The 25,061-nt window shown below is 46.8% G+C and overlaps 1 protein-coding gene across 3 annotated transcripts in view; it reads left to right on the top strand.

Annotated features, from left to right (window-relative positions):
- Positions 1-25,061, top strand: part of CFAP44 (cilia and flagella associated protein 44) — a 748,689-nt gene that overhangs the window by 454,184 nt on the left and 269,444 nt on the right. For all 3 annotated transcript variants that reach the window (XM_086935641.1, XM_086935640.1, XM_086935642.1), the window contains 2 exons: positions 18,719-18,881; positions 21,754-21,884. In XM_086935641.1, coding sequence (XP_086791767.1) covers positions 18,719-18,881; positions 21,754-21,884 — 294 coding nt within the window. The remainder of the gene's footprint in view (positions 1-18,718; positions 18,882-21,753; positions 21,885-25,061) is intronic.

Raw genomic sequence — 25,061 nt, 5'->3', positions numbered from 1 at the left:
AGTAGCACGACCGGACCGCTTCCCCCCCACCCATGTACGTTTTTGACCAATCCATCATTGAGTTTATTTATGTTATGTAACGTTATTATCAATGCACCTAACATAACCTATGGCCATGGTTTGGTGTAAGCAGGAGGCAGCAGTTCCTGCCTTTTTTTCACATTTCAGGGAGGGTGCATCTGGAGCTGATCTGCATTTAGGAGGAAACCGGGTGATGGTGTTCACCACAATACCTGCTGTCTTGGTGCAACTTTTGGACAGGGGTGGAGGCCTTCCCACCTCCCTCCCGTCATTCAATCACTGGAGTTAACTCAGTTACTGTTCCAGGCTTGGTTGGGGGCTACACCACTGGGAGGGGGCTGAGGAGGAATTAATTGACAGTTTGCTACGGCGCACCAGTCACCACAAACTGTATGTGCTCACTAGGATCTATGCAAAGGGAGAGGCAGCGGCTGCTCCCTAAGGTTTATGTCTGGTCGGAGGCGATAGAGGGATTCCATCATGACCTTCTGGTTTTACCTATTCCCTCTGTGTACCTCCCCTCAGGTGCCTCTTGCTCTTCAGCGATAATCTTCCATTCACGATCATATGACTGAGATGTAAGTAAAAATATAAAACACCCCGTATTTCACTAACTTTGAATGGCATTAGGTGTAAATGTAGGTCTAAGCTAGTGACATATGTAAATGGTAAAAGTCAGTTCTACGGGCCTAAATCTAAGTCACAACCATGTATCATTATGAAGGAGACTGAATGAATGCAAAGTTCTCTTACGTTTGAAAGCAGTAATGCTGCATGGTAATTTTAGACTCATTTTCTTCTTTCACTTCTCTCTACACCTCCTCACAGTCTACGGCTACGCCCGCATCCTCCTCCACTCACAACTAAGACAGCCTTTGCTCTTCTCTGCAGTTTCATTCTTACCGCCTTGACTTCTTGTCTCTTACTCTCTGTTCTCTCCCTCAAATCCTAAGCCTACTCACCCTGTCCCACTCAGACTGCCTTACTGTTACTACTCACCTGTAGCAACTACTCATGCCTTACTCCTACTACAATAGTCACTCTTCACTTATGCCTACTGCTTTTGGCCTACTCCTACGATACAGCTGTCACTCCCCAGTTAAGCCTACTACTTTTCCTACACCCCTCTTCTACTCCACTACCACACCAACTCTCTCAGGACAGTTTTCAGCAGGAGTATTTAGACATTTCTTCCTCCACTGCCGCTCTCCTCAACTCTCTCTACCCTCACCCACCATCTCTCCACTTCCCTATCCCCTTTTTTATTCTTTCACCTCCTTCTCTCATCTCCCAGCTCTCTAGCTCGAGTGGCAGGCTCTGGGGGCAAGCCCCCCTGTTGTTCAACAGTAAAAGGGCGCCCTTATATCCCATACACTGATGCATCCCCTGTCCTCTTTCCCTATGGGTGTTACTCCAACGTTCTACTAGCGGCTATTTAGTTGTTTGGACCTGCACCAGTCTTAGGCCCTCATTATGAGTGACTCAGTGTTTGGGCAAATATTTATCGCACCCGATAAAATGGAACCCAGCTGGGACAGGTCTGGTAATGGAGAATAACTTGTTCTGAATAGATCTCTTTGGTTGGTACTGAATTCAATGTTCTGTGAGTGCATCTTACTTTGGACTATGTTGTAAAATGTGAGGGGTTTTAAGGTATATAAAAAATATGCATTCATTTTGTTCGGTGTGGGGGAGTGGTTAGAGCCACCAGCGTAGGACGTGGACAGCCAGCTTCATGGCAGTTTTCAGTAAATCCACTTAACATTCTTTCACATAGAACGAATCTTAAAGGAACTCATTTACAAAGTCAGTGGTTGTCCTGGAAACAAGGCATTAATCTGCCTCTGTGGGCCTAGGCTGGACACCCACCCCTTATCCACCTCTTGGTGCATGCTTTTGGTAGGTGTGATTGCTGCATTTGGGGCCTATCAATGAATCTGACATTATTATTCAGGAAGTGTGTTGTGCTGGATGAGTTATTCTGTAGTTGGTAAGAAAGCTTTACCAGATAAGTGCCAGTGGAAGAAACTTTGTTTTACCTCCTGAATGTTGGACTGAAGCTCGTAGGTTCAGCACGGACGTTCATGTTTGTCCTTAAAAGGTGAAAACAATGACTATTATTGATTCTGGCTAATAAGTAATAATTTGATTTACATGGAATTACAGCTGTAAACTGTTGAGCTGTGACAATGAGTGTCACGTGAATAACCAGTGCCTATTATTTTATTTAACACAAATGGAGTTCTTTCTACCTAGATTATTCCTTTCACGGCCCTCTCTTCCCTGCAGCTTCCCCGTGAGACACTTTATGTAGTGACTAGCTCTTTGCAGCAACCACCCAGAGGAAGGACTACTGCGTGTGGCAGTTCGGTGAGAATACGAGTCTGCCACATGGTTTTAAAGTACGTCACAGCACTGATCAAGATAAACACAACATTAGAAAGCAGTACTATTAGAAAGTGCTACAGTTCTCGGCCCTGTCCAGTACGGCTCTGTTCCTCTAGCTGCTGGGCTTCCAGGACTGGTAGGGAAAGCCAAGCGAGCTTAGAATGTGCATAGAGAGCGCACACACACACACACACACACAAATAGTGAAATGCCCCTTCCAGAATCTAGTCTTGGCTCCTTTGGAAGCTGGTGCGCTGCGGTCGGAGCCTGCCGGTCAATAAATACCACACAAAAGAGTCTTACACACAAAAGAGCTCTTTAATAATGTAATACCTGCACTTTCACAATTGCTTTATTAACCTTCCTGATTACTCAAATTTGCTTAAAAATCCACCATTTTTCCACTATTTTAAAAAAAATATTCCCAGGGGGAAATCCCCCCGAACCCTCCTTATGGGGTTCGGGCTCGCTCACTACGCTCCCTCGCTACGGTGCAGTTTGATTAGCAGTTTACGCCTCACCACTTTCAAATGTCAGCAGCCTCGACTGGTGGCACCTCCCCAGACAGGCTGATGTGTATTGGGGCAGGGAGGGCAGCATCAGCAGATGCTGTTCCAGACATCCTGGGGCACACAAGGTGCTCTATGCATAGCCCGTTTCAAACCAGTTGCTGGGGCACTCCAGCCCCGCTCTGGCGTGAAACTGGACAAAGGGCAAGGGGTGTAACCACCCCCTTCTCAGGTCCACCCATAGGAAGGACCTTCCAGGTAATCCCACCCCTTAACTTGGTATAAGTATAGGAGCTGTGTCCCTAGGACTTTGGATTACCCTGGACGAAACTTTGAAACACAAATCCTGGACCTTCGACGTTCCATTTTGTTTGGAAGACGGAAGACATCTCCCTTGTGGTCAAGGAGTGACCACCCTGTGCAAACAGGTGTAGGAAGGTACATCCTGACTATGGTTGCCCCCAACTTTTTGCCCTGTGTTTTAGCTGGTTTTGGACATAGTCGACCTGGGACCCTGCCAATCAGGACCCCAGGCCCACTGCTCTCTCTTTAAAATGGATTCCATGTACCCTAGGTACATTTCCAATTGGTACTGGGCCACCTTATCAGACCCCGTAACGCAGGGCATAGGTGTACCCAGGGCCGCCAAGGGCTGCAGCATGCATTATGCCACCCCTGGCTGGCCTCCTAAATTTGACACAACTGGCTGCGTGACAGCTGGGGCGAAGTCGTGTACACACACTTTGCTTTAGGTATAGTAGTCCTATATCTAACCATACAATGGACACTCGAGTTCCTATCAGTCACTCCTATGGCAGGCCTTAACAATCCTGAAGGCAGAGTGCGTGGGCTCGTGTGAGCTAGGTTCAGGCCCGAGCCGAGCCCGGTTGCAGCTTGCGGAATCAAGACCCAATGGCTGTTCCATGATAACGCGTACCACATCGGTAACTTCGGTGTCGCGTTATCAAGACATGTCGAGTAAGGTGTCATACGAATCGGGATGCTGCCCTCTCACCAACTCTGGCGACGAGGTTAGCATTCCGCCCTTCTAGAGGGACACGACATGTACGTAACTGTGAACCCCGGTTAAAGTTAACTAAAGCCTCAGCTCCACAAAATGGATGCTGCCACCACAGACACGAGTCTGACCTCCTGCTGCTGGGAGTCCTTCCAGCGAGGAGCACTTGGACAAAGGGTTTCCTGTCGAGGGCGGTGTTCGCACCGTCCCAGACAGGGTTTGTGTATTCTGGGTAGGTAGGGCTTTTGCGAGAAGGTGACTGCGGAGTGGCACCCCGGTGCTCACTACGCATCTGCCGGTCAGAACCAGTTCCAGGGGCGCCAGCCCTGGCCTGGGGAAAGTCCGGCAGGGGAGAGGGGTGTAACTACCCCCCTTCCTGGTCCCACCCTTAGGGCAGGACCTAGTCATGTACCCACCCCTTTCTTTAGAATAAAGGCCGGAGCGGGGACCCTTCCAAATTAGATCATCTTTGAATCAAGAACTACTTTCTACGAAAGGACACTCAAGACTCTTCTCAAGATTTCTCCCTTGTGACTAAGGAGTAGTCACCCTGCATCAGCGGGCACCATCTAAGAACTCTGCGGTTTGCTGTAAGTCCTTCCTCAAGGAATCCGACGGCCCAGCTCGACGAGAACCGGCTTCCCTGGCACCTCTGACCTCTACCCACGTCATCAGCTCAGCTGTGATCTGTGGGTGCGACGAGACCTCGAGGGACCGGCCATCATCAAAACCTGCACGCTTTCTTAACCAGCACGACCATCGAGGTAACTCTCTGGTGAGTGCTCTGGGGTCTGAGAAGCCCCGACCCTGAGCCGCTCCAGCATCAAAGTGCAGTCTCCCAGCATCTCCACGATCTGCGTGGGGCCCTTCTGCTCGCTGCTCAGCACGTTGTCTGGTCACTAGCCGCTGGCTTGTGCCCTTCTGTGACGACATCCGGAAATCAACACTGCTGGTCTGGTTGCTCCGGACCGGCCCTTGCTTCCATCTTTTCGAGAAGCACCCCGGACCCTCCTGGTCCACTCAAGACGCCATCTTAGGCCCACCACGTGGCCCTGAGATTTGCCAAGGCTTGTTGCCCCATCCTGGGCCCAGCGACGCCGACAGCATCATCCTTCGTGGGACAGCTCGCACCTCCACCGTGGTCGCCGACAACGCCTCCTGGTCCGTGAGACTGCCGAGCCTAGCGTCGCCCACTCACCTGGTCGAGGTGACGGCCAACCGGTGCCTTCCTGGTACCCTCTGACTACTGGCTAGTAGTACGAACTTGGTCCCCTCTGCTTTCAGGTATCATCAATCTCCGATCCATGCTTGGATCTCTACGAACTATTCATCACTGGTCGCCGGCCAGCAACTCCTTTTCTTCCGGCTCCTGGCTCGTCAGCGAAGACCCCGACGCCTGTAAGACTTGTGCAGCCGCAGCCCTCGTGGCTAGGTAACTCGGCATTTCGGTGCCTGCATAGCCTCTTTACTCTAGGGTCCCGAGTCCCTCGCTTCCGACTTGCCTTATCGGGTCCACCCGAGACCTTAACCTTTCCGTGTCCTCGGACACTTGTTTTAATTGTGCACTTGAAGTATTTGCTAAAGAGATTTGGTTTGTGCTTAGTACCCTGTCCTCACAAAGAGAACAGGGCTGTTGTGATTCTTAATAAATATACTGGTTATTTTCATAACACTTGTGTGGTGTCCTTTCACTGGGTGTTCAAGGGGTACATGTGTGGTAAACAGCTGGCTTAACGCGCCCTCTCGAGTCTTTAGCCTTAGACTGCTCGTATCCACGCTACTAGGATAGCTGGTCTATAGGTTGACTTACAACCAAACACCATAAGGGTCGTTGGAACGATACATAGCGGTCGCTAGAATAGCGAACGTTGCATATCGGGCCAACTTCTCACATTGGTGAGCAGCGGGTGAGATTTGAGCTTGCTGTTGTTTTACCACACGTATCCTAAGAATATCTTGTTGAAAGATCACACAAGTACTGTTAGTACATATAACTAAAGCTTAGAATACTCTGAGTTCTACTGAACCAGCTGTTGTAGCTCCTCAAGGCTTAGCACACCTTGGCTGCAACTCTTAGCAAGGGAACAGTAGGTAAACACGTAGTGTAGGTAGGTGCATCACTTACACCACACTAGAAACAGTATGTCGGACAAAGGAGGAAACTCTGAGTCTCCCCTTGTGTCATTTGACCCTCCACAGGTCATCCCTTCAAGATATACTGCGCTTAACTTCCATGAGTTACGACAAGTATGTACCTCTAGGAAGATTAAGCAAGGGGCTAACCCCACCACCTCCTTTCTGATTGGTCTCCTAGAGACTTATGATGCCAGAAAGGCTGAGAAGCTTCTTAGCCATTCTAATCCAGAAGGAGACATGCCTCCCCTCGAGGGAACCAGAGACGATCCTGACCTCATCCATCTCGCAACTGAGAACGAAGATGTGGAGGACGATGAGGATGAGGATCCCTCTGGGGATGAGGCAGATAAGGGACAGGTAGAAGTCGTCAGACTAAGCAGGTCCAACTTAAGCAAACATGATAGCGGTACTGGGGGACCCCTGGGGCTACTATCAGGTCAGCTTAACATTGGGAATGGACGAGCCCGATCTCTGTCAAGAGACTCTGGCAGATCCCTTCAAACCAATGGCTCTCGCAACTCTTCTCAGAGAGGGATGACGTCCCCGCAGCGGAGAGTGTACGAAGCTAAGGAAAGGGCAGCTAATCTGAGGATCGAAAGGGAAGAACTTGCCCTGGCCAAAGAAAGGCTTGCCTTTGCGAGAGAGCAGCAGTTAAGTGGGGTAGTCCCCACTGGTGGCAGCAATGTACCTAGCAATAGGGAAAAGAGTTTCGATACGAAACACCTTGGTAAGATAGTGCCCCCCTTTAAACAAGGGGACGACATCCACAAATGGATAACTGCTTTGGAGAGGGCCTGCACTGTGCAGGGCGTTCCCCAGAGTCAGTGGGCAGCTATCTTGTGGCTCTCCTTTGAAGGAAAAGGAAGAGACAAGCTCCTCACCACAAGGGTGGAGGACGCTAACGATTACCAAGTCTTGAAAAGTACACTCGTTGAAGGGTTCGGCCTAACCACTGAGCAGTACAGGGTGCTGTTCAGGGATACCCAGAAAACGCAGTCTCAAGATTGGTCTGACTTTGTTGATTGTGCCACTAAGGCTTTTGAAGGCTGGCTACTGGGTAGTAAGGTTACTGATTTTAAAGGATTGTATAATCTAATTATAAGGGAGCACATCTTAAATAATTGTCAGAACCAGTTATTACACCAGCACCTGGTAGATTCTGATCTGACCTCTCCACAGGAATTGGGTAAGAGGGCAGACAAATGGGTCAGAACCAGGGTCAGGCCTAAAAACCAGGGTGGTGACCAGAAAAAGGAATCAACCAAGCCTCAAGAGAAGGGTGGGGATAAATCCACAGAGAAGACTTCCCAAGGGCCCCAAAACTCCAACAAGGGTGGTGGGTCCCAGAACACTCCTTCAGAACAGAAGAAACCTTATTGCCATACCTGTAAACAGGTGGGCCATTACAAAAGTGATGCCAAGTGCCCTAAAAATAGCAATAAGGAAAACATACCCCCAAGTAACACTCCCAGACCTCCTGTTACCACTAGTGGTAATCCCCCAGGTGGTGGGAGTGCCCCCAAGAATGTGGTGGGCATTACTTTGGGCAATCAGGAGGACTATGGCTTAGCCAGGTTCCCTGACCACACTCTTGTCTGTGAGACTGGCATGGGGTTTGCCAACTTCACTACTGGACCCCACATTTTGGGCAAGTATAGACAAGAAGTTTTAGTGAATGGTCAGAAAGTTGAGGCATTCAGAGACACAGGGGCCAGCCTCACCATGGTGAGTGACCATCTGGTCCCCTCTGCTCAACTGACCCCTGGTTTTACTTATCAGGTGACGGACATTCATGGAATGAAGAGAAGGCATCCCATGGCAGTAGTCAAGCTCAGCTGGGGTAATGTCACAGGGCCCATGAGAGTGGCAGTGACAGATAACCTACCTGTAGATTGCTTACTGGGGAATGACCTGGAACTCTCAGCATGGGCTGAGGTGGAGCAAGAAACTCATTCCAGAATGATAGGCCTATCCAGACAGGTTAGTGGGGCAGTAATAGCTACAGCCCCAGTCCAAGCACCATTCCTCCCTGAAAAGGTTGGAAGGGCAGTGGTAGCCACTGCCCAGGCTCAGACAGACTTTCCAGAGCAGGATAGGAGAGCTGTGACAGTCACAGCCCAAACACAGACTGAGTGCCCTCCTGAAGAGGTTGGCAAGGTTGAAATGGTCTCAGCCTCTACTCAGACAGATAGTGAGGTTGTGAAGCCTGAAACGATGGATCACTCCACTCAAACGGAGAGCGTTGAGGAGGAAGAAGAGTCTTCCCCCTCCCAGACACTAGGTGAGAGCCAGCCTCCTCAGGGAACTGACTCTACCCCTGTTGAAGGAACTGCCCCAGAGGTAGTCAGGCCTAGCCTGGCAGAACCCCTGATGGCAGTGGACCCTTCCCAGGTGGGACCCAGTCTGGAGCAGGTAACCTGCACCTCTCTACCCTGCCTCAGTCAGCCCAGAGCTGAAGAGGACAGGGAGGCCAGTGGTGGACCCCAAAGGGCCCCCTGTCCAAAAGAACCCCTTAATCAGAAGATTAGGATCACTGAAGCTGGTAAACCTAGCCAAGTGAAAATGAAACAGACTCCTGAGGGATCCCCCTTAAAAATAGTTAGGGAACTCCCACAGCTGGACACTGTTGGGCACAGCCAAACATGGGGCCTAAAAACCCCAGACCTGACCTGTCCCTCCAGTAAGCCAAACAGAGGGACTCAGCCTCCAGCTTTAGGTAGCCAGAGGCTGACCCTGAGAGCTCAGTGCATCTCAGCTAAAGAAAGAAAGGCACACATGATGAATGGTGATTGGAGGAAGTTGAGCCCAAAAGTAGAGGAGCCTCACTTCAGTACTCCATCCCAGCATCAGCCTCCTTCTTTCCCAAGACACACCAGAGACAGAGATTCCCTATGGTGGAGACCCTCAGATACCCTTAGGGTGAGGGGTTGCCTAGTGGACCATGACACAGGGGGAAACCAAGCCAGAGCTGGTCCTTCCTTATATGGCCACTCAGGTAATAGAGGCTTACCTGGACAAGGATAGCCTTATCTCCTTTCGTTTGGGGGGGGGTTGTGTAGGAAGGTACATCCTGACTATGGTTGCCCCCAACTTTTTGCCCTGTGTTTTAGCTGGTTTTGGACATAGTCGACCTGGGACCCTGCCAATCAGGACCCCAGGCCCACTGCTCTCTCTTTAAAATGGATTCCATGTACCCTAGGTACATTTCCAATTGGTACTGGGCCACCTTATCAGACCCCGTAACGCAGGGCATAGGTGTACCCAGGGCCGCCAAGGGCTGCAGCATGCATTATGCCACCCCTGGCTGGCCTCCTAAATTTGACACAACTGGCTGCGTGACAGCTGGGGCGAAGTCGTGTACACACACTTTGCTTTAGGTATAGTAGTCCTATATCTAACCATACAATGGACACTCGAGTTCCTATCAGTCACTCCTATGGCAGGCCTTAACAATCCTGAAGGCAGAGTGCGTGGGCTCGTGTGAGCTAGGTTCAGGCCCGAGCCGAGCCCGGTTGCAGCTTGCGGAATCAAGACCCAATGGCTGTTCCATGATAACGCGTACCACATCGGTAACTTCGGTGTCGCGTTATCAAGACATGTCGAGTAAGGTGTCATACGAATCGGGATGCTGCCCTCTCACCAACTCTGGCGACGAGGTTAGCATTCCGCCCTTCTAGAGGGACACGACATGTACGTAACTGTGAACCCCGGTTAAAGTTAACTAAAGCCTCAGCTCCACAAAATGGATGCTGCCACCATAGACACGAGTCTGACCTCCTGCTGCTGGGAGTCCTTCCAGCGAGGAGCACTTGGACAAAGGGTTTCCTGTCGAGGGCGGTGTTCGCACCGTCCCAGACAGGGTTTGTGTATTCTGGGTAGGTAGGGCTTTTGCGAGAAGGTGACTGCGGAGTGGCACCCCGGTGCTCACTACGCATCTGCCGGTCAGAACCAGTTCCAGGGGCGCCAGCCCTGGCCTGGGGAAAGTCCGGCAGGGGAGAGGGGTGTAACTACCCCCCTTCCTGGTCCCACCCTTAGGGCAGGACCTAGTCATGTACCCACCCCTTTCTTTAGAATAAAGGCCGGAGCGGGGACCCTTCCAAATTAGATCATCTTTGAATCAAGAACTACTTTCTACGAAAGGACACTCAAGACTCTTCTCAAGATTTCTCCCTTGTGACTAAGAAGTAGTCACCCTGCATCAGCGGGCACCATCTAAGAACTCTGCGGTTTGCTGTAAGTCCTTCCTCAAGGAATCCGACGGCCCAGCTCGACGAGAACCGGCTTCCCTGGCACCTCTGACCTCTACCCATGTCATCAGCTCAGCTGTGATCTGTGGGTGCGACGAGACCTCGAGGGACCGGCCATCATCAAAACCTGCACGCTTTCTTAACCAGCACGACCATCGAGGTAACTCTCTGGTGAGTGCTCTGGGGTCCGAGAAGCCCCGACCCTGAGCCGCTCCAGCATCAAAGTGCAGTCTCCCAGCATCTCCACGATCTGCGTGGGGCCCTTCTGCTCGCTGCTCAGCACGTTGTCTGGTCACTAGCCGCTGGCTTGTGCCCTTCTGTGACGACATCCGGAAATCAACACTGCTGGTCTGGTTGCTCCGGACCGGCCCTTGCTTCCATCTTTTCGAGAAGCACCCCGGACCCTCCTGGTCCACTCAAGACGCCATCTTAGGCCCACCACGTGGCCCTGAGATTTGCCAAGGCTTGTTGCCCCATCCTGGGCCCAGCGACGCCGACAGCATCATCGTTCGTGGGACAGCTCGCACCTCCACCGTGGTCGCCGACAACGCCTCCTGGTCCGTGAGACTGCCGAGCCTAGCGTCGCCCACTCACCTGGTCGAGGTGACGGCCAACCGGTGCCTTCCTGGTACCCTCTGACTACTGGCTAGTAGTACGAACTTGGTCCCCTCTGCTTTCAGGTATCATCAATCTCCGATCCATGCTTGGATCTCTACGAACTATTCATCACTGGTCGCCGGCCAGCAACTCCTTTTCTTCCGGCTCCTGGCTCGTCAGCGAAGACCCCGACGCCTGTAAGACTTGTGCAGCCGCAGCCCTCGTGGCTAGGTAACTCGGCATTTCGGTGCCTGCATAGCCTCTTTACTCTAGGGTCCCGAGTCCCTCGCTTCCGACTTGCCTTATCGGGTCCACCCGAAACCTTAACCTTTCCGTGTCCTCGGACACTTGTTTTAATTGTGCACTTGAAGTATTTGCTAAAGAGATTTGGTTTGTGCTTAGTACCCTGTCCTCATAAAGAGTACAGGGCTGTTGTGATTCTTAATAAATATACTGGTTATTTTCATAACACTTGTGTGGTGTCCTTTCACTGGGTGTTCAAGGGGTACATGTGTGGTAAACAGCTGGCTTAACGCGCCCTCTCGAGTCTTTAGCCTTAGACTGCTCGTATCCACGCTACTAGGATAGCTGGTCTATAGGTTGACTTACAACCAAACACCATAAGGGTCGTTGGAACGATACATAGCGGTCGCTAGAATAGCGAACGTTGCATATCGGGCCAACTTCTCACAACAGGCACCACCATTAACTTGCCGGTCTGCATTGTCGAGGCTCCCGCTGAAACTCAAAGACTCTGCGACACAGGACACAGACTTCCAGACATCTCTGACCCTGCTCGAGACCCGTGGCGGACACGAGAGACGTGGGACCGGAACTCCTGAACAACCTGCATTTTGCTAACTGCATCGACTCCTGAGGTAACTCGCAGTTGTGCATTGGTGTACGAGAAGCCCCAGACCCGAGAACCATTTGCACCGAAGCTCAGCCCTCCACACTCCACGAGTGCCGTGTGGGGCCTGCTCTTGCATTTTAGCTTGATGCGTCTTCCCGGTTCCTAGTCCTTTGGCTAGTGAGCCCCCTGAAGACTTTCCTTTGAACTTAAACTGCTTTCCTGATTGCTCCAGGCTTGCTCCAGCTTCCCTGCAAAGGAGAAGCACCACAGACCTTGCTGGTCTGCACCGAAGCCTATCTTCATCTCCAGCGTGGATTGCATGTGCCAAGGCTTGTTGGGTCCAACCCGGATACCGACACCCCAGTCAACTAGATCCTTTGTGGGACAGCTTGAATCCAGCTCCTGGTCGTCGTCGACACCTCCTGGACCTCGTGGCTGCAGAGACAAGCTTCACTTCTTCACCTGAGATCATCGGGACTTCGCCTGGTTCCTTCCTGGTCACTGGCTAGTGACCCAGACTCTGTCCTTTCTGCTTTCAGGTTCTTCAGATCTTTGATACAACCTTAGATCCACCCGGACACTTTTCCTCTGGTCGCCTGCTTCACTTCTTTGCAGATCTCCATTGAAAACATCGACGGAACCCAACACCAAAAGGCACCTATGCACCCGGCTTCCCTGGGTGAGGTAACACGAGTACTCCGGTGCTCTCGTGGGTCTTGACTCTCGAAGTGTCCTAGTCTAAAGGGTTTTTGTCGTAGTCCATCCGGAAGTGCCCTTAAACAGTAACTTTGTAACTTCTTCGTTTCCCGTAGAAAGTCAATGGTAACTCGCGGCTGTGTTTAGACACTGCACAGGTCTCCCGTGGGCCTCCTACTTCCTAACCTTTGGTTGTTTAAAGTAGCCCCAGTGACTCCCTAGGACCTAGGTCTACTTTCTAAAAACAGCTTGCTTCACATGCTCTCTGAAGTCTTAGCCTGATGACTTTCTGTCCATGCTACCACTAGGATAGCTTTCTATAAGGTTGACTTTACAACCACCATCAATAAGGGTCGATTAGACTGGTGCAAGGTGCCCACTAGAACTAGTGGACATCATATGCCAGGCTAACTTCTCATATTGAGTTACAGAACACAGCAAAATAAAAACAAGAAAAGATGTAGGGAAATCAGTTGGACAGAGAGAATTGTTAAAAACAGCAGACTAAAAACAACAGCAGTGAGAGAGCAAGTGGACAGAGAGATATGAATACAAGCAAAAGAGAGAGCCTATTAAAAAACACAGGCTTCCAGAGCCGGTACCACCTGCGGTTATAGCTGAACTAACCCCGGTCTTAGCAAACACACTTGCAGACATCTGTAGCATCTCATTAGCGACGGCCACTTTTCCACGCAAATGAAAAAACACACGCATTAAGCCACTGCTCAAAAAGGCTCCAGCAGATCCTACTGATCTACAGAATTACAGGCCAATCTTTCTTCTCTTTCGTTGCTCTAAAATCATGGAGACACTAATTAACCGACATCTTTCTAGCTACCTAGAACAGAACAAAATACTAGATCCATCCCAGTCCGGCTTCCGTGCATCCTACAGTAACGAGGCTGCCTTACTAGAGGTCACTGATTCGCTAAGGATGTCACTGGATAAGGACTCTCCAGTTATGTTAGTGCTGCTCGATCTGTCGGCAGCCTTTGACACCATTTCTCGTTTTATCCTGTTGAACAGGCTTCAAGAGATTGGTGTCAGAGGTCTGGCCGTTAAATTAATTCAGAATTATCTGTCCGACAGAAAACAATGCCTCCAGCTGGACTCTTTTGTGTCACACACAGTTGCAGTGGATAAGGGGGTTCCACAAGGTTCAATATTGAGCCCCACGTTATTCAATCTATCTGTCGCCCTCCTTGGCCTCAATAATCAGGAACTGTGGGTATGAAACCATATCCTAAGCTGATGATACGCAGTGATAGTGCACATAGAGAACGACCCTGCAGTAACAAAAGCTAAGTTCATAAACTGTATGACTAGCATAGCAAGTTGGATGAGGAAGAACTGTCAGCAACTTAACTCCTCCAAAACGGAGATACTGTTGTTTAGCAGGGCAGAAGAACTGTGGACCTCGGACTGGTGGCAATTAGAATATGAGAATCTCCTTCCCAAGAGGTTGGGCTAAGAACCTAAGGGTTAGAATAGACAATAAGCTATCAATGGAAAAACAGGTGAAGACTCTCGCAGGCACCTGCTTCGGGACCATGCGATGCTCAGAAAGATCTTCCCCTGGATCCCGCTATATGCCAGAAAGGCCCTCATTCAGTTGCTCCTAATCAGTCGCCTTGACTATGGCAATTCTTTGTTGGTAGGAATTAGGGAAGACCTGTTATCCAAACTGCAGGTTGTGCAAAATACGGCAGCTCATCTTGCCCTTAATAAACCAGCATGAACCCCTTCTCTGCCTCTCCTACGCCAACTACATTGGCTTCCTGTTAGGAAACGAGCTATCTTCAAGCTGCTATGCATGGTCTTTAAGTCCCTGCACAGAACGGGACCAGCTTACTTGACTGATAAAATTGAACGCTAGCAACCTTGACAACAACTCCGATCCAGCAATCGCAGCCTGCTCTGCAGCGGGAGAATAAGGAAAATAAAAATGGGTGGTCGTGCATTTTCCTATATGGCCCCCAAACACTGGAACGAGCTCCCTGAACAAATCCGTGCCTGCCCCAACCTTCCACAATTAAAAAAATTGTTTAAGACCTGGCTATTTTAAAGATTTTATTTTACATTTAGCCGTCCCTCTCTGGCGCTTAGAGATCCCCCTGGGGATGATTCTTGCGCCATACAAATGAGTCTATAGTAAAGTAAAGTGAGGTTAACGACCACAGTGGGCCAAGTTCCATCTTCATAGATCGCTGTAGTTTTCGGTAGCTCAAGCACTTGGTTTGACGAATCTAGGGACCTTCCAGGCTGATATAATGTAAACTTCAAGGTCAAAAATATAGAAGAATTCTGATGTATTGCTATCTTAACAATAGTTAGAATTTGGAAGGGGACCCTGCAGCTATTGGCCGTAATGAAGGGATGTAAGCATTGGTGAGAGACAGTCACGTCTGGTACATCTGACACCAACGGCCGCATTATAGATGCGGCGCATATCCCTTTATTTAACTGCCTGCACCTTTTTTTAGTTCCAATATCTCACTGTTTGCACCTTTTTAAAAGTGCACCCAGCGCAATGAAGGGAAATGCGCCATATTATAATGAATGCACTACCCCTAGGGTAGCTGCGAACTCGCGCTTCCCTGAGGGCAGCGCATTCATGTGAAAACCAGGGCGGCTGCAAGCAGCCGGTCTGTTTTCACAGTGCAGACAGCAACCCGCCTGCACTTTTAAAGGGGTTTAGAGATCCCCTTGCAGGTGGGTGCAGTCAGTGACTGCACCCGCCTGCAAGGGGATGTCTGGGGAGTTCATAGGAATCCTTATACCCTCTACAGAGGGCAGCTCCCAGGCGGGTACTGACAGTGCACCACCTTTTAAATGGCGCACTGTCCGTGCACCTTCTGAGGGTTTCTTTTCCTGTGCGCCTGCGTCTGTAATACAGCGCAGGAGCAAAGGGATTCCCTCATTGCATTGGGGCACTCCCCCATGCAAATGAGGGAACACCACCTGAAGATAGTGCTGGCGCTTGATGTGCGCCAGCACTATCGGTATTACAGAAGGGGCCACAGAAGTGCCTGCTGCCCTTTCTGTAGTACGAAAGAGCCCCGGGGGCGCGCAAAGCTGGCGCAAATGCCCGTTACGCCCCCGGGGCACGTTGTGTAATGTGGCACCAGATGAGCAACAGCAGTTTTAACAACAACTACACACTGAACCGGGGGTCTCAACAAAAAATGACACTAAATGTCAATAGGGAAAAACAAAGCAAGTGGAGAAAAGGAGTATTGTAAACAGAAAAAGAGAGGGGACCCTTAAGCAGAGTTTTGGATTCCCATCAACTATCTTGGTGATCAGTATCATCTGGTCATCCTCCCTTGATCCGATATGCCTCTTGATCATGAAGGCTATCTTCTTGGGAAAAATTCTCTTAGCTGGGTCAAGGTGGGATACCCAGAGATACACAAAGAATATATGGTATTTTCTTCCAAAAGGTGATCACAAAGGAAGTTCTCAAAAAGTTCTGAGAACCCGTGCAGTGCGTGAATGGTGAGTATGACATTTAAAATAGAGTTATTAGGAGAGAAACAGATTTTATTATAGATATCCCCTGACACTCTACATAAAAACAGTGCAAAAAGCAGTGTTCATAAATACCTGCTCACTATTAAGATTGAAATGTTGCAGCCATTGGGGTGAAAATGCCTGAGGCTTTCTTCAGGACCTGTATCAATCAATAGTTTGCTACTGCATCAGTTCAACAAAAAAGTGACCTATTGAGTGTCCAGATCATAATACATTTTTATAAAACCTATTGTAATCACCATAATTAGGTTAAACAATTACAACCTTACTTCACAAATCCTCTGCTTCAAGGGATGCAGATGGCACCCGTCTTGATCGGGGACTGGACCTCACCTCACCTGGTACCTCACTCCGGAATACCAGGCCCTGCTCTGTCCGTCGTTGCCTCATGCGACATCAAGACAGCACTTTAAAGAACTGCCTCTATATCTTTTTCAAAGCCACTACCCTGGCCAATCAGCAGCATGAAACTGCTTACCATGTAATAAATGCATTTTAGTTGCTGTCACCTTACTGAAATTGGTTAATGAGGTGCACTTTCAGCATTGGCCACATCATATATGAATCCAATATTAAGGACATATATCTCTTTTAACTGTCATTAGCCTTTATGATCAGTCAGAATTTGCAGGATCCTGGCTACTTGACCATTGGATCTATCATAGATTCGCATGCTTGAAATATTCCCAGTCATCAGACTAGGATCCCCATCCTCCAAAGGAAATCAATGTTTGCATAGCAGTGTACAGTTACACTCAATAATATTGAACTTTGTATAGACTATATCTTGCTCACATCATTATAATTGACCCAAACTCCAGCCAATCACAGACTAGCCCCTTCAGGCCTTCCTCTGTCAGAGGTTTCCAACTGGCTAATTGTCTACTGCTCGTTCAGTGTCAGGAAACCTGGGCAGAGCGCTCTCCCTTTGAAGAGTTTCTTAGCATTTCCCAGAAGAATACTGGATTCAAGATATAAGAATTCAGCAAGGCAGAGTTACTGGAGAGAAAATCTCCTTTCAAAGCTTGTAAAACCTGTGGTAAAAGGACCATGTATGCGGATGAGCCACATATGAAACCCCTCCACTGTCTGCATATCCTGCATATTCTAGATCATCCTCCATCTCTTCCTCCATGAAAATAGAAGCACAAACTCTTGAATGAACTGCCTATGGAGGTGGGCAAACTAATGAAGAAAGGAGTAGACAGCATCCGAGAGAAACCTAGGGTTTTACTCCAGATTCTCCCTCATATTGCAAAAATCAGGAAAATGGATCTAGGAAACGTCAACAAGTACATGAAGAAGCAAAGCTTTTGCATCCTCATGCGCCAAGAAGTCTTTTCTTTTCTCAGAAAAGGAGGATTTCTAACAGGTGTGGATCTGGAGGGTGCATATTTCCACATCCCATTTCATGCAGGGCACGGGAGATTTCAGGTCACCAATATTAGTCCAAGTCATTTCCCTTCTGGCTTAAAATCAGCCCCTCGTATATTTATGAAATCCATGGCTCCAGTGCTTGCCTCTCTAAGGACGGAAGCCTGTGTACTTTACCATCTCTTAGACGCCTGGCTTATAAGGGCAAAGATACGTCGAAACACCCGAGGTATGACCAAGAAGACAATGTCAATGCTCTCAAACCAAAGTTTGACAATGAACCTGAAAAACACCAGTGTTACCCCAAGCACAGATTAAGTATTGTTAGGTACTGGGATTTGCACAAAAGAAGGAAGGAATGGTGTAACCTTCACAGAAAAGAAGAAACACATTGATGCTCCAGGCATCGTTTCCAATATCAAACAGAAAGAAGACACTAAGGGTGTCATTAGGATGGCAGGCAGATCGCCACCGCTGGCCCGGCGGTGGTGATCCGCCCGCCATCGCAATCTGATTTATCATCCGCCATATTATAATGGCAGGGGTATCGTGGCAGACGCAAAGTGAATCCGCCGCTATTCCGCCGGTCGACAATCGTTCCGATTGCCGGCCGGGTGGACTTGGGCCTCAATATAGCAGGCACTGCCATCCATATTAGGATGCTGGGTTTTAAATGCATTTCCATGGTGGCTTCGCCTCCATGGAAAGGCTGGCGGGGATTTGAAATGGGTGCCCCCAGGAGGGGATGGAGGGTGCACTTGGGGGTAACCCCCTCCAGTCCCAGGCACAAGATGGCAGGCACCGCGCAGTGCCTACCATATTGTGCATGGGAATGCACAACATCTCAATTTGGCATTGCGGAGGGTGCTGTAAGCAGCGACCGCCGGAATGTCAAACTGCAGAATGCGGCCACCAGGGGGGCAGTTGCATCCTGATTCGTGGTGCAGGACCTCTGCATGTCTGGCGGCCGTTCCCAACACTGCGGGATGGTGGCGGACCTAAGTCCACCCACCATCCTAATCACCCCCTAAGAGTGATGAAGGCAATGCTGAGCTGTAGCCTGCTACTACCTCACTGTTGTTTATGGATTAGAGTAATTCTGAGTCTTATTTCATGCAAATGCTTCCAGTAACAGGAAGTGTGATGCATATCCTGTAATGTATGCTTCTACTTCCGGTCCTTCTCATGCCATCCCTGTGACATGTTTGTGCCGGTGCTATCCAGGTGTCACCCATAGGGCTTGCAAAGTGCCTTTGTATTTTTGTGGAAATGTCAGCTGTAAAATATTTTGCATTTTACTACTTTCCAACTAACATTTTATTGTTTTTACTTTTGTGCTGGGAAGCATTGAGAATGCCAAGCTGAAACTGGAATATGATCAGATGGTGAAAGAAGCAGAGGAGAAAAAGGCAAGCAAGAGACAAGAGCTGAGTTTACTGAGGAGCAAATTCTCTGAACTGCTGATGACAAACAAAAAAATGCCCGACCACATGCAGTTCGAAAGGGGGGTAAGAGACCAATTATTTCATAATATGCATCAGAATCGCATTTATGTGAAGCTTTGTACTGCCTGTGTTGGGGGAGAGGATGTAACCTTATTGCTAGAGCAGTCGACATCGAAACTGGGGAACCAGGTTCAAGTCTTGGCAACGACGCTTAACATTCTGTGATTCTGGACAAATCACTTAATCTCCCCGTGCCTAACAAAAGTGAATGTGTCATCATGTAACGAAACTGGAGCTATGTAAAGCGCTCTGATACCCGAGATCTTCAGGTCTAGTTTACGTAATATAAAACTCTAAAAATAAAAATTAAAAAATATATATAAATAGTGCGCAAACAGATCACCTTCAAAGCTGCTTCAAGGCACCATATTAAAAAAGCCACATTAGCCTTTGTAGCGTGGGACCAGTTGATGATTTTCTCAGAATTCACTCCAGGTTATACCAGGTGAGATTTGTATCCTTGAGGCTGAAGCTTCATCCCTGCTTACTATTCCTCCACAAGTGTTCCTAGAGCCTTCACATGCATGGCTACCACCTGTTACCCGCGTTTGTACCTGGTACTCACTGCATCTATGAACGCATCAAAATTAACATGAAATCGACTGTTAAAATAATTTGAAAACTCAGTTTATAAAAACTTTAAGAAGATCTCCTCGTTGCCACTACATCATGACCAATTCCACTGAAAACAACTTGGGACCTGATTTAGAGTTTATGTGAGGTTTACTCCCTCAGAAACGTGATGGATATCCTGTCCACCATATTACAAGCCCGTTATACCCTATGGTGCTCATAATAAGGTGGACGGGATGTCCATAAGGCAGAAGAATATCCATCTGCCAAACTTTAAATCGGGCCCGCAGTCACAATTCACTCAGAATCCATAGATCAAGAACACAAAAATAAAACATTTTCCCTCCCATAGTTACCTATCTAACCACTTTTAGCCCATAGTCAGGTCACTTTATTGACCAAGTGCCAGAGTTTCTCAGCCGTTGACCGCTCTTATTAGAAGCTCCATTACCTGTTTCTCCTCACTTCACCTTCTATCAATGCACGCGAAAGTTCTTAATGAGTACTTTATCCACAGAGCAAACTCTTCAGAGTCTCTTAGTACCAACAACACCATACGAAGCACTGAGTTGGCTTGGAAATGGAGGAAGAAAAGGGCCGAGGGGCAGAGTAGTTCTAGCACTCAATACTACAGCATCGGCTGCCCATGTGTAATAAAGGCTGAATTGGAACAGTCACTTGAACTCTAGTTTAACCAACAGAGAATTATACATTTGCTCTGTTAAGATTGAAGTTTCCATCCAGTCATCAGTTTGCTTCTGGACTACTCTGGGTCCCCCTGACATAGGTCTTTTCAATCTTCTGTTGTAATGTGATTGAATTCCCCACCAACTCAAACCTGATAACCTCCATGACATTGAATTTCCAGCCCAGCAGCTTTTCTCCACAAAGAAGTCACCACTCCGTCTCAGTGACCGTACAGATGGATAACCGTGCCATGCAGTCATAATGACCTTGGCATTACATGCTTTCTTAAAGCCTTACTGACCATATTTGATGTTTTAACCTCAGGTGGTTGTTCATAGTGTGCAGTACCCTAACTCTTAGTACTTCAGTTAACATTTACTAAATTATGTGATCATCCATCACAACTCCCAAATACCTATAGCAAGGAACTACCTCCAACTTAACAGACTTCAGCTGCCAGATTTTACCAGCTCCAATATGCCCCACAGACAGTTTTGCTAAATTATTTTTAAGTAATTGTCATGAGAATATGATTTAATGGCTTTCAGGCTCCACAGCAATCCTTTCTAAGGTGATTCAAGACCATAATGTCATTGTCATCAAAGAGGGGATACTCATGATGATGCCATGTTTATTCGAGAAGAAAATCCACTTTATTGAGGTGAGGTCACACCTCTGTCTTACACCCCATTTACTGCTCCCTTATCTAAATACCTTAGAGATATGAGTTAGCCCTACCTTGGTCTGTGTTTCTGTAGAGATTTCTGAGGATGAGAACAAGCCCCATCTCCTCCATAGCTGTGCCCTTTGCCTCTGAATTGAAGACAGTGTAGAAGTGAACTAATGGGCAGTAGTATGTTGAGTGAAGCTGAGAGTTTTCCAGGCAACTTGCTATTCAGGCAACAGAGCAGCACATTATACAGAAAGCGATCCCACCTTCTGCCCCTTGGAATTAGGACATAAATGAATTTTGTCCTGAAACGTATCATTATCAGCTTCATTGTAATCACACTACATTTGAATTTAAAAGACCTACTACTAGGAGAAAATATTTGGGGAGACCCTCCTCCCCTCTTATTTAGACCACTATTAGACTATACTGCTGAAACGAGGGAAGAATTTTCTAATTAAAATTCATTATAGTCAAAAGATGATGAGATAAAAGATGTTCCATTTGGGAAAGATGGTGGGGGGTACGCACTTCATCTCATGATTGGTAATGAACTAAACCTAACACCTGTGCCATTTGTACATAGCACATATTATGGTCATTTCACTGCAGACGTCCGTAGGTGGGTTGCTAAACCTGCTTGCAGCTGTAGGGTAACACATAAGCCACAAGCGCTGCTGGAACAGATTGATTTATCGGACTATATAGTTCCTATAGGCAGTTGAAGCATCAAGAAGCTCAGCTGACCCTAAAAGTATCACATCATTTCACATCCAACAAAGCCAGTCTTCTTTGTAGTTGTAATGGATGCCTAGCTGTGCTTCCGTGCGGTGTTGAAAACGAATCTCTTTGATTTACCCAGTAAACAAATGATATTGAGTGTAGTGAGGTTGTAGTAACTTATAAAGTATAAATCATGCCTCATATATACCTCTTTATCTGAAGGAATTTGAGATGGATCAGCGAATTCGCGAGGAAATGGAGAGGCTCACATCAGAGAGAATCCGAACAGTGCTGAAGGAGCTAGCTTGGGAGCAGGAGAAACACCGCATTGGGCTTCAGAAACTACAAACACGGTGAGAGCCTACTTTGCATCCATGTTCCTGCTTTTTCTGTTGTCTTCAGCTTCCTTTTCATAGACACAGGAGCAACCTATACTTACAAAGTCATGACAAAACCTAAGAGAAAATAATTTTAAGGTAAGAGGCCATGAACTTAGGTCTTAAGTCATACGACTTCTTTCTTTTTCCGAAAGATCCTCTACCAGTCCTCTTCTTACGTGACTTTGAAAACCCCTTTGGTCATATTAAAGGGGTTTTTGTGGTTATAGGTCTTGGAGTGGCAAAGGCTGACCTTGAACCAGAATGTCCTACATTCACAATGAAGAGGTACATCTTACCTTTCAAGACATTTGCATCAGACATGATAAAATTGCAGACCAGCCATAGAAAGCGTACATCAGGTAGACTGGAATATGGGGATTTACTTAAGATACTGTCCCATCCCCAGCAGCTGCAGTTTAAGTTTTGAGTCTTATTTTATGTAGTTACTAAATATATGAAACAATGTAAAAGTTCAGCATCTTGCCTCTGGTACCAAGTGTGTTACAGTATACAGATATGATGGTTTAAGCTGCTTTGATCAACATTCCCATTCTGCCTGCACAGAAGTGTCTGTTGACAGAAAGTAAGCATTGTTAATTCAGGGTGCTTTCTTAGTGGGCGTTGTCGGTATCTATAGATTATACAAAGGTGCTCTATTTTGTAGAAGCATATTAAGGATAGAGGGAATATGGTTGTTTTGTTACCTAAACCATTGGGTTTTAACTGTTCTTTCAGTGGAAGGGATGATTAGGACTCCTAAAAAGAAGAACAACCATCCAGCACAATCAGGAGTTCTTTTTGAAATTGAAACTTGTGCTGACAAATTAAATACAATAATAGACAACAATGGATCCTTCAGATTCACTAAATATGACATTTTTGAGTTATTATAGGAAGCCAAGTTGGGCCAACCTAAAAGGTTCAACAAAAGAGGATTTTGTCAATGCGTAAAACATATATTAAATATTGGTCATTGTGCATACATCTATTCAAGCAGATCGTGATCCACAGTAGCTGATCCATGGGATGGCGTATCACAAGTGATTCAAAGACCATATGCCTCGAAGGCTTGATATTGAGCAAGACTTATACCCTGCATACAAATATGTATCTATTTTATTCAGGCACCTGCATGACTAATACATTCTGATACTATTCAGTTATTACCCATGTATAAGTAAGAAGTCGGCATGTCTTAATCGTCTGAGACTTTTATAAGGAAAGAACAGACGCCTCTCACTGTAATTCATTTGGAGCCGGAACTTGAATGGTAGTCTGTGCTGACCAAGCATTTGTTGTTTACAACTGCAACTGTTTGTCTTTTACATTGCTTTGCCCTACACACATACCCTTTCTTTCACCGGTCACTCGCTATTACATGGATTACCTACTGACTGCTTGAATTGACTTATGCTCAATGAACAATATTTAATATATGGTTTATGTGTTGAAAGAATCCTCTTTTGTAGTACTTTCTGGTTCGGCGTGACTTTGCTCCCATTAGCACCTGAAAATGTAATATTTAGTAAATCTGAAGGAACCCTTGTTGTCTAGTATTGCCAACATACTCAGATTCTCAGGTATACTACGCTGCCCTTTTGTTTTTAATTTACAAACAGAATACAAGTATTGTTAACCATAATCAAGAGGTTTCCTTTGAAGGTGTTGATCCTCCTTCAGATTTGGTTCAGGTGATCAACTTGACAGATTTAACTTTCAGTAAGGCAGAGATTCAACTTTGCCATTAGGGTTATCGTACTGTCCTGAAAGTAATTTTAATTATGGGCAAACATCTTTAAATTTATATAAAAACTAAAACTTGACAAATTCTTCACAATCAAAGAGGGACTAGATCAAATTAACAACAAAGGACACAACAATAGTCCAAATTAACCAAATCTGCAAGTATCTGATGCCAACACTCTACTTACGATGCAGGAATTGGCCAGTGATGAAATAATTGAAAATGATGAAAACATATCTCCTCAAGAAAGATTACAAGATTTAGGGATTTGTATATCAACAAGAGTCCGGAGTCCATTCAAACCCAATTCCACATTCATACCAATGATGCCCAGGGACGCCATTGACATATTCAATGAAAGGGATGATTTAAAGATACTGCATCATAAAAACAAACAAAATATAAGGAAACTAACATTTCAACAAAAACAGTATGACAATCTCATGGAAAAACTCACGGGCCACAATGACGTTGTTAATAATAACTCAGACAAAGGTGGAAATATAGTACTGTGGCCTAAGCAGCAATCCATCACGGAGGCCTTCAGACAACTAGATAATGCAGATTGTTATCAACACTCCAAAACTAAACAATATAATACAACCAAAGAAAGAGTGAAAAAAGATCTACTTCAATGGGAAAGAGAAGGCCTTATTACAAATTATGAGTTTTATTTTAGGCATAAAGAACATCCGGTACTTCCTATCATATACTTTATTCCTAAAATGCATAAGGAGGTCCTACCAACTCCAGGAAGACCTATCATTTCTGCAAAGAAATTGTCTTTTTGAACGCATTTCACAATACGTCGATTTCTTTCTGCAGGAACATGTACAACAATTACTGTCCTACATCAAGCATACAGGTGATTTTTTAATGAAACTTCAAGAAATACAGTGACATAAGGAATACCTGCTTTTCACGCTTGATATAACATCACTCTATACAAGCATAAATCATCTAACAGGATTGAATACGGTGCAATACTTTTTAAACAAGAGAACGATAGAGATGTTAAATTATAACAACATTTTACTGGAACTGATTAAATGGTGCCTATATAACAACAAACTTCTTTTTAGCTTACATGTTATTAAGTAGATGAGGTTCATTGTCGATGTTTTTATAGTATGGCATGGTACCAACAAGGGTGCAGTTAGCTTTATTGAAGCTATTAATCATAACCAGTACAATCTAGAATTTACTCGCACATTGATGAACACACTACAAATTTCCTTGATGTCAAAGTATACACCACTAAAGATAAACTTGAAACGACACTGCATCGTAAGGGAACTGCTGACAATTCAACATTACACGCCAAAAGCCGCCACCCCAGGCACCTTATCAATAGTATTACCTATGGAGAATATGCAGTTCAGAGAAAGACTTAGAACAATGTCAGC

The sequence above is a fragment of the Lissotriton vulgaris genome, chromosome 8 (genome assembly GCF_964263255.1).
Source record: "Lissotriton vulgaris chromosome 8, aLisVul1.2, whole genome shotgun sequence".
NCBI lineage: Eukaryota > Metazoa > Chordata > Amphibia > Caudata > Salamandridae > Lissotriton > Lissotriton vulgaris.
The sequence above is the reverse complement of the archived record's forward strand: the minus strand, read 5'-3'. Positions and strand labels throughout refer to the sequence as shown.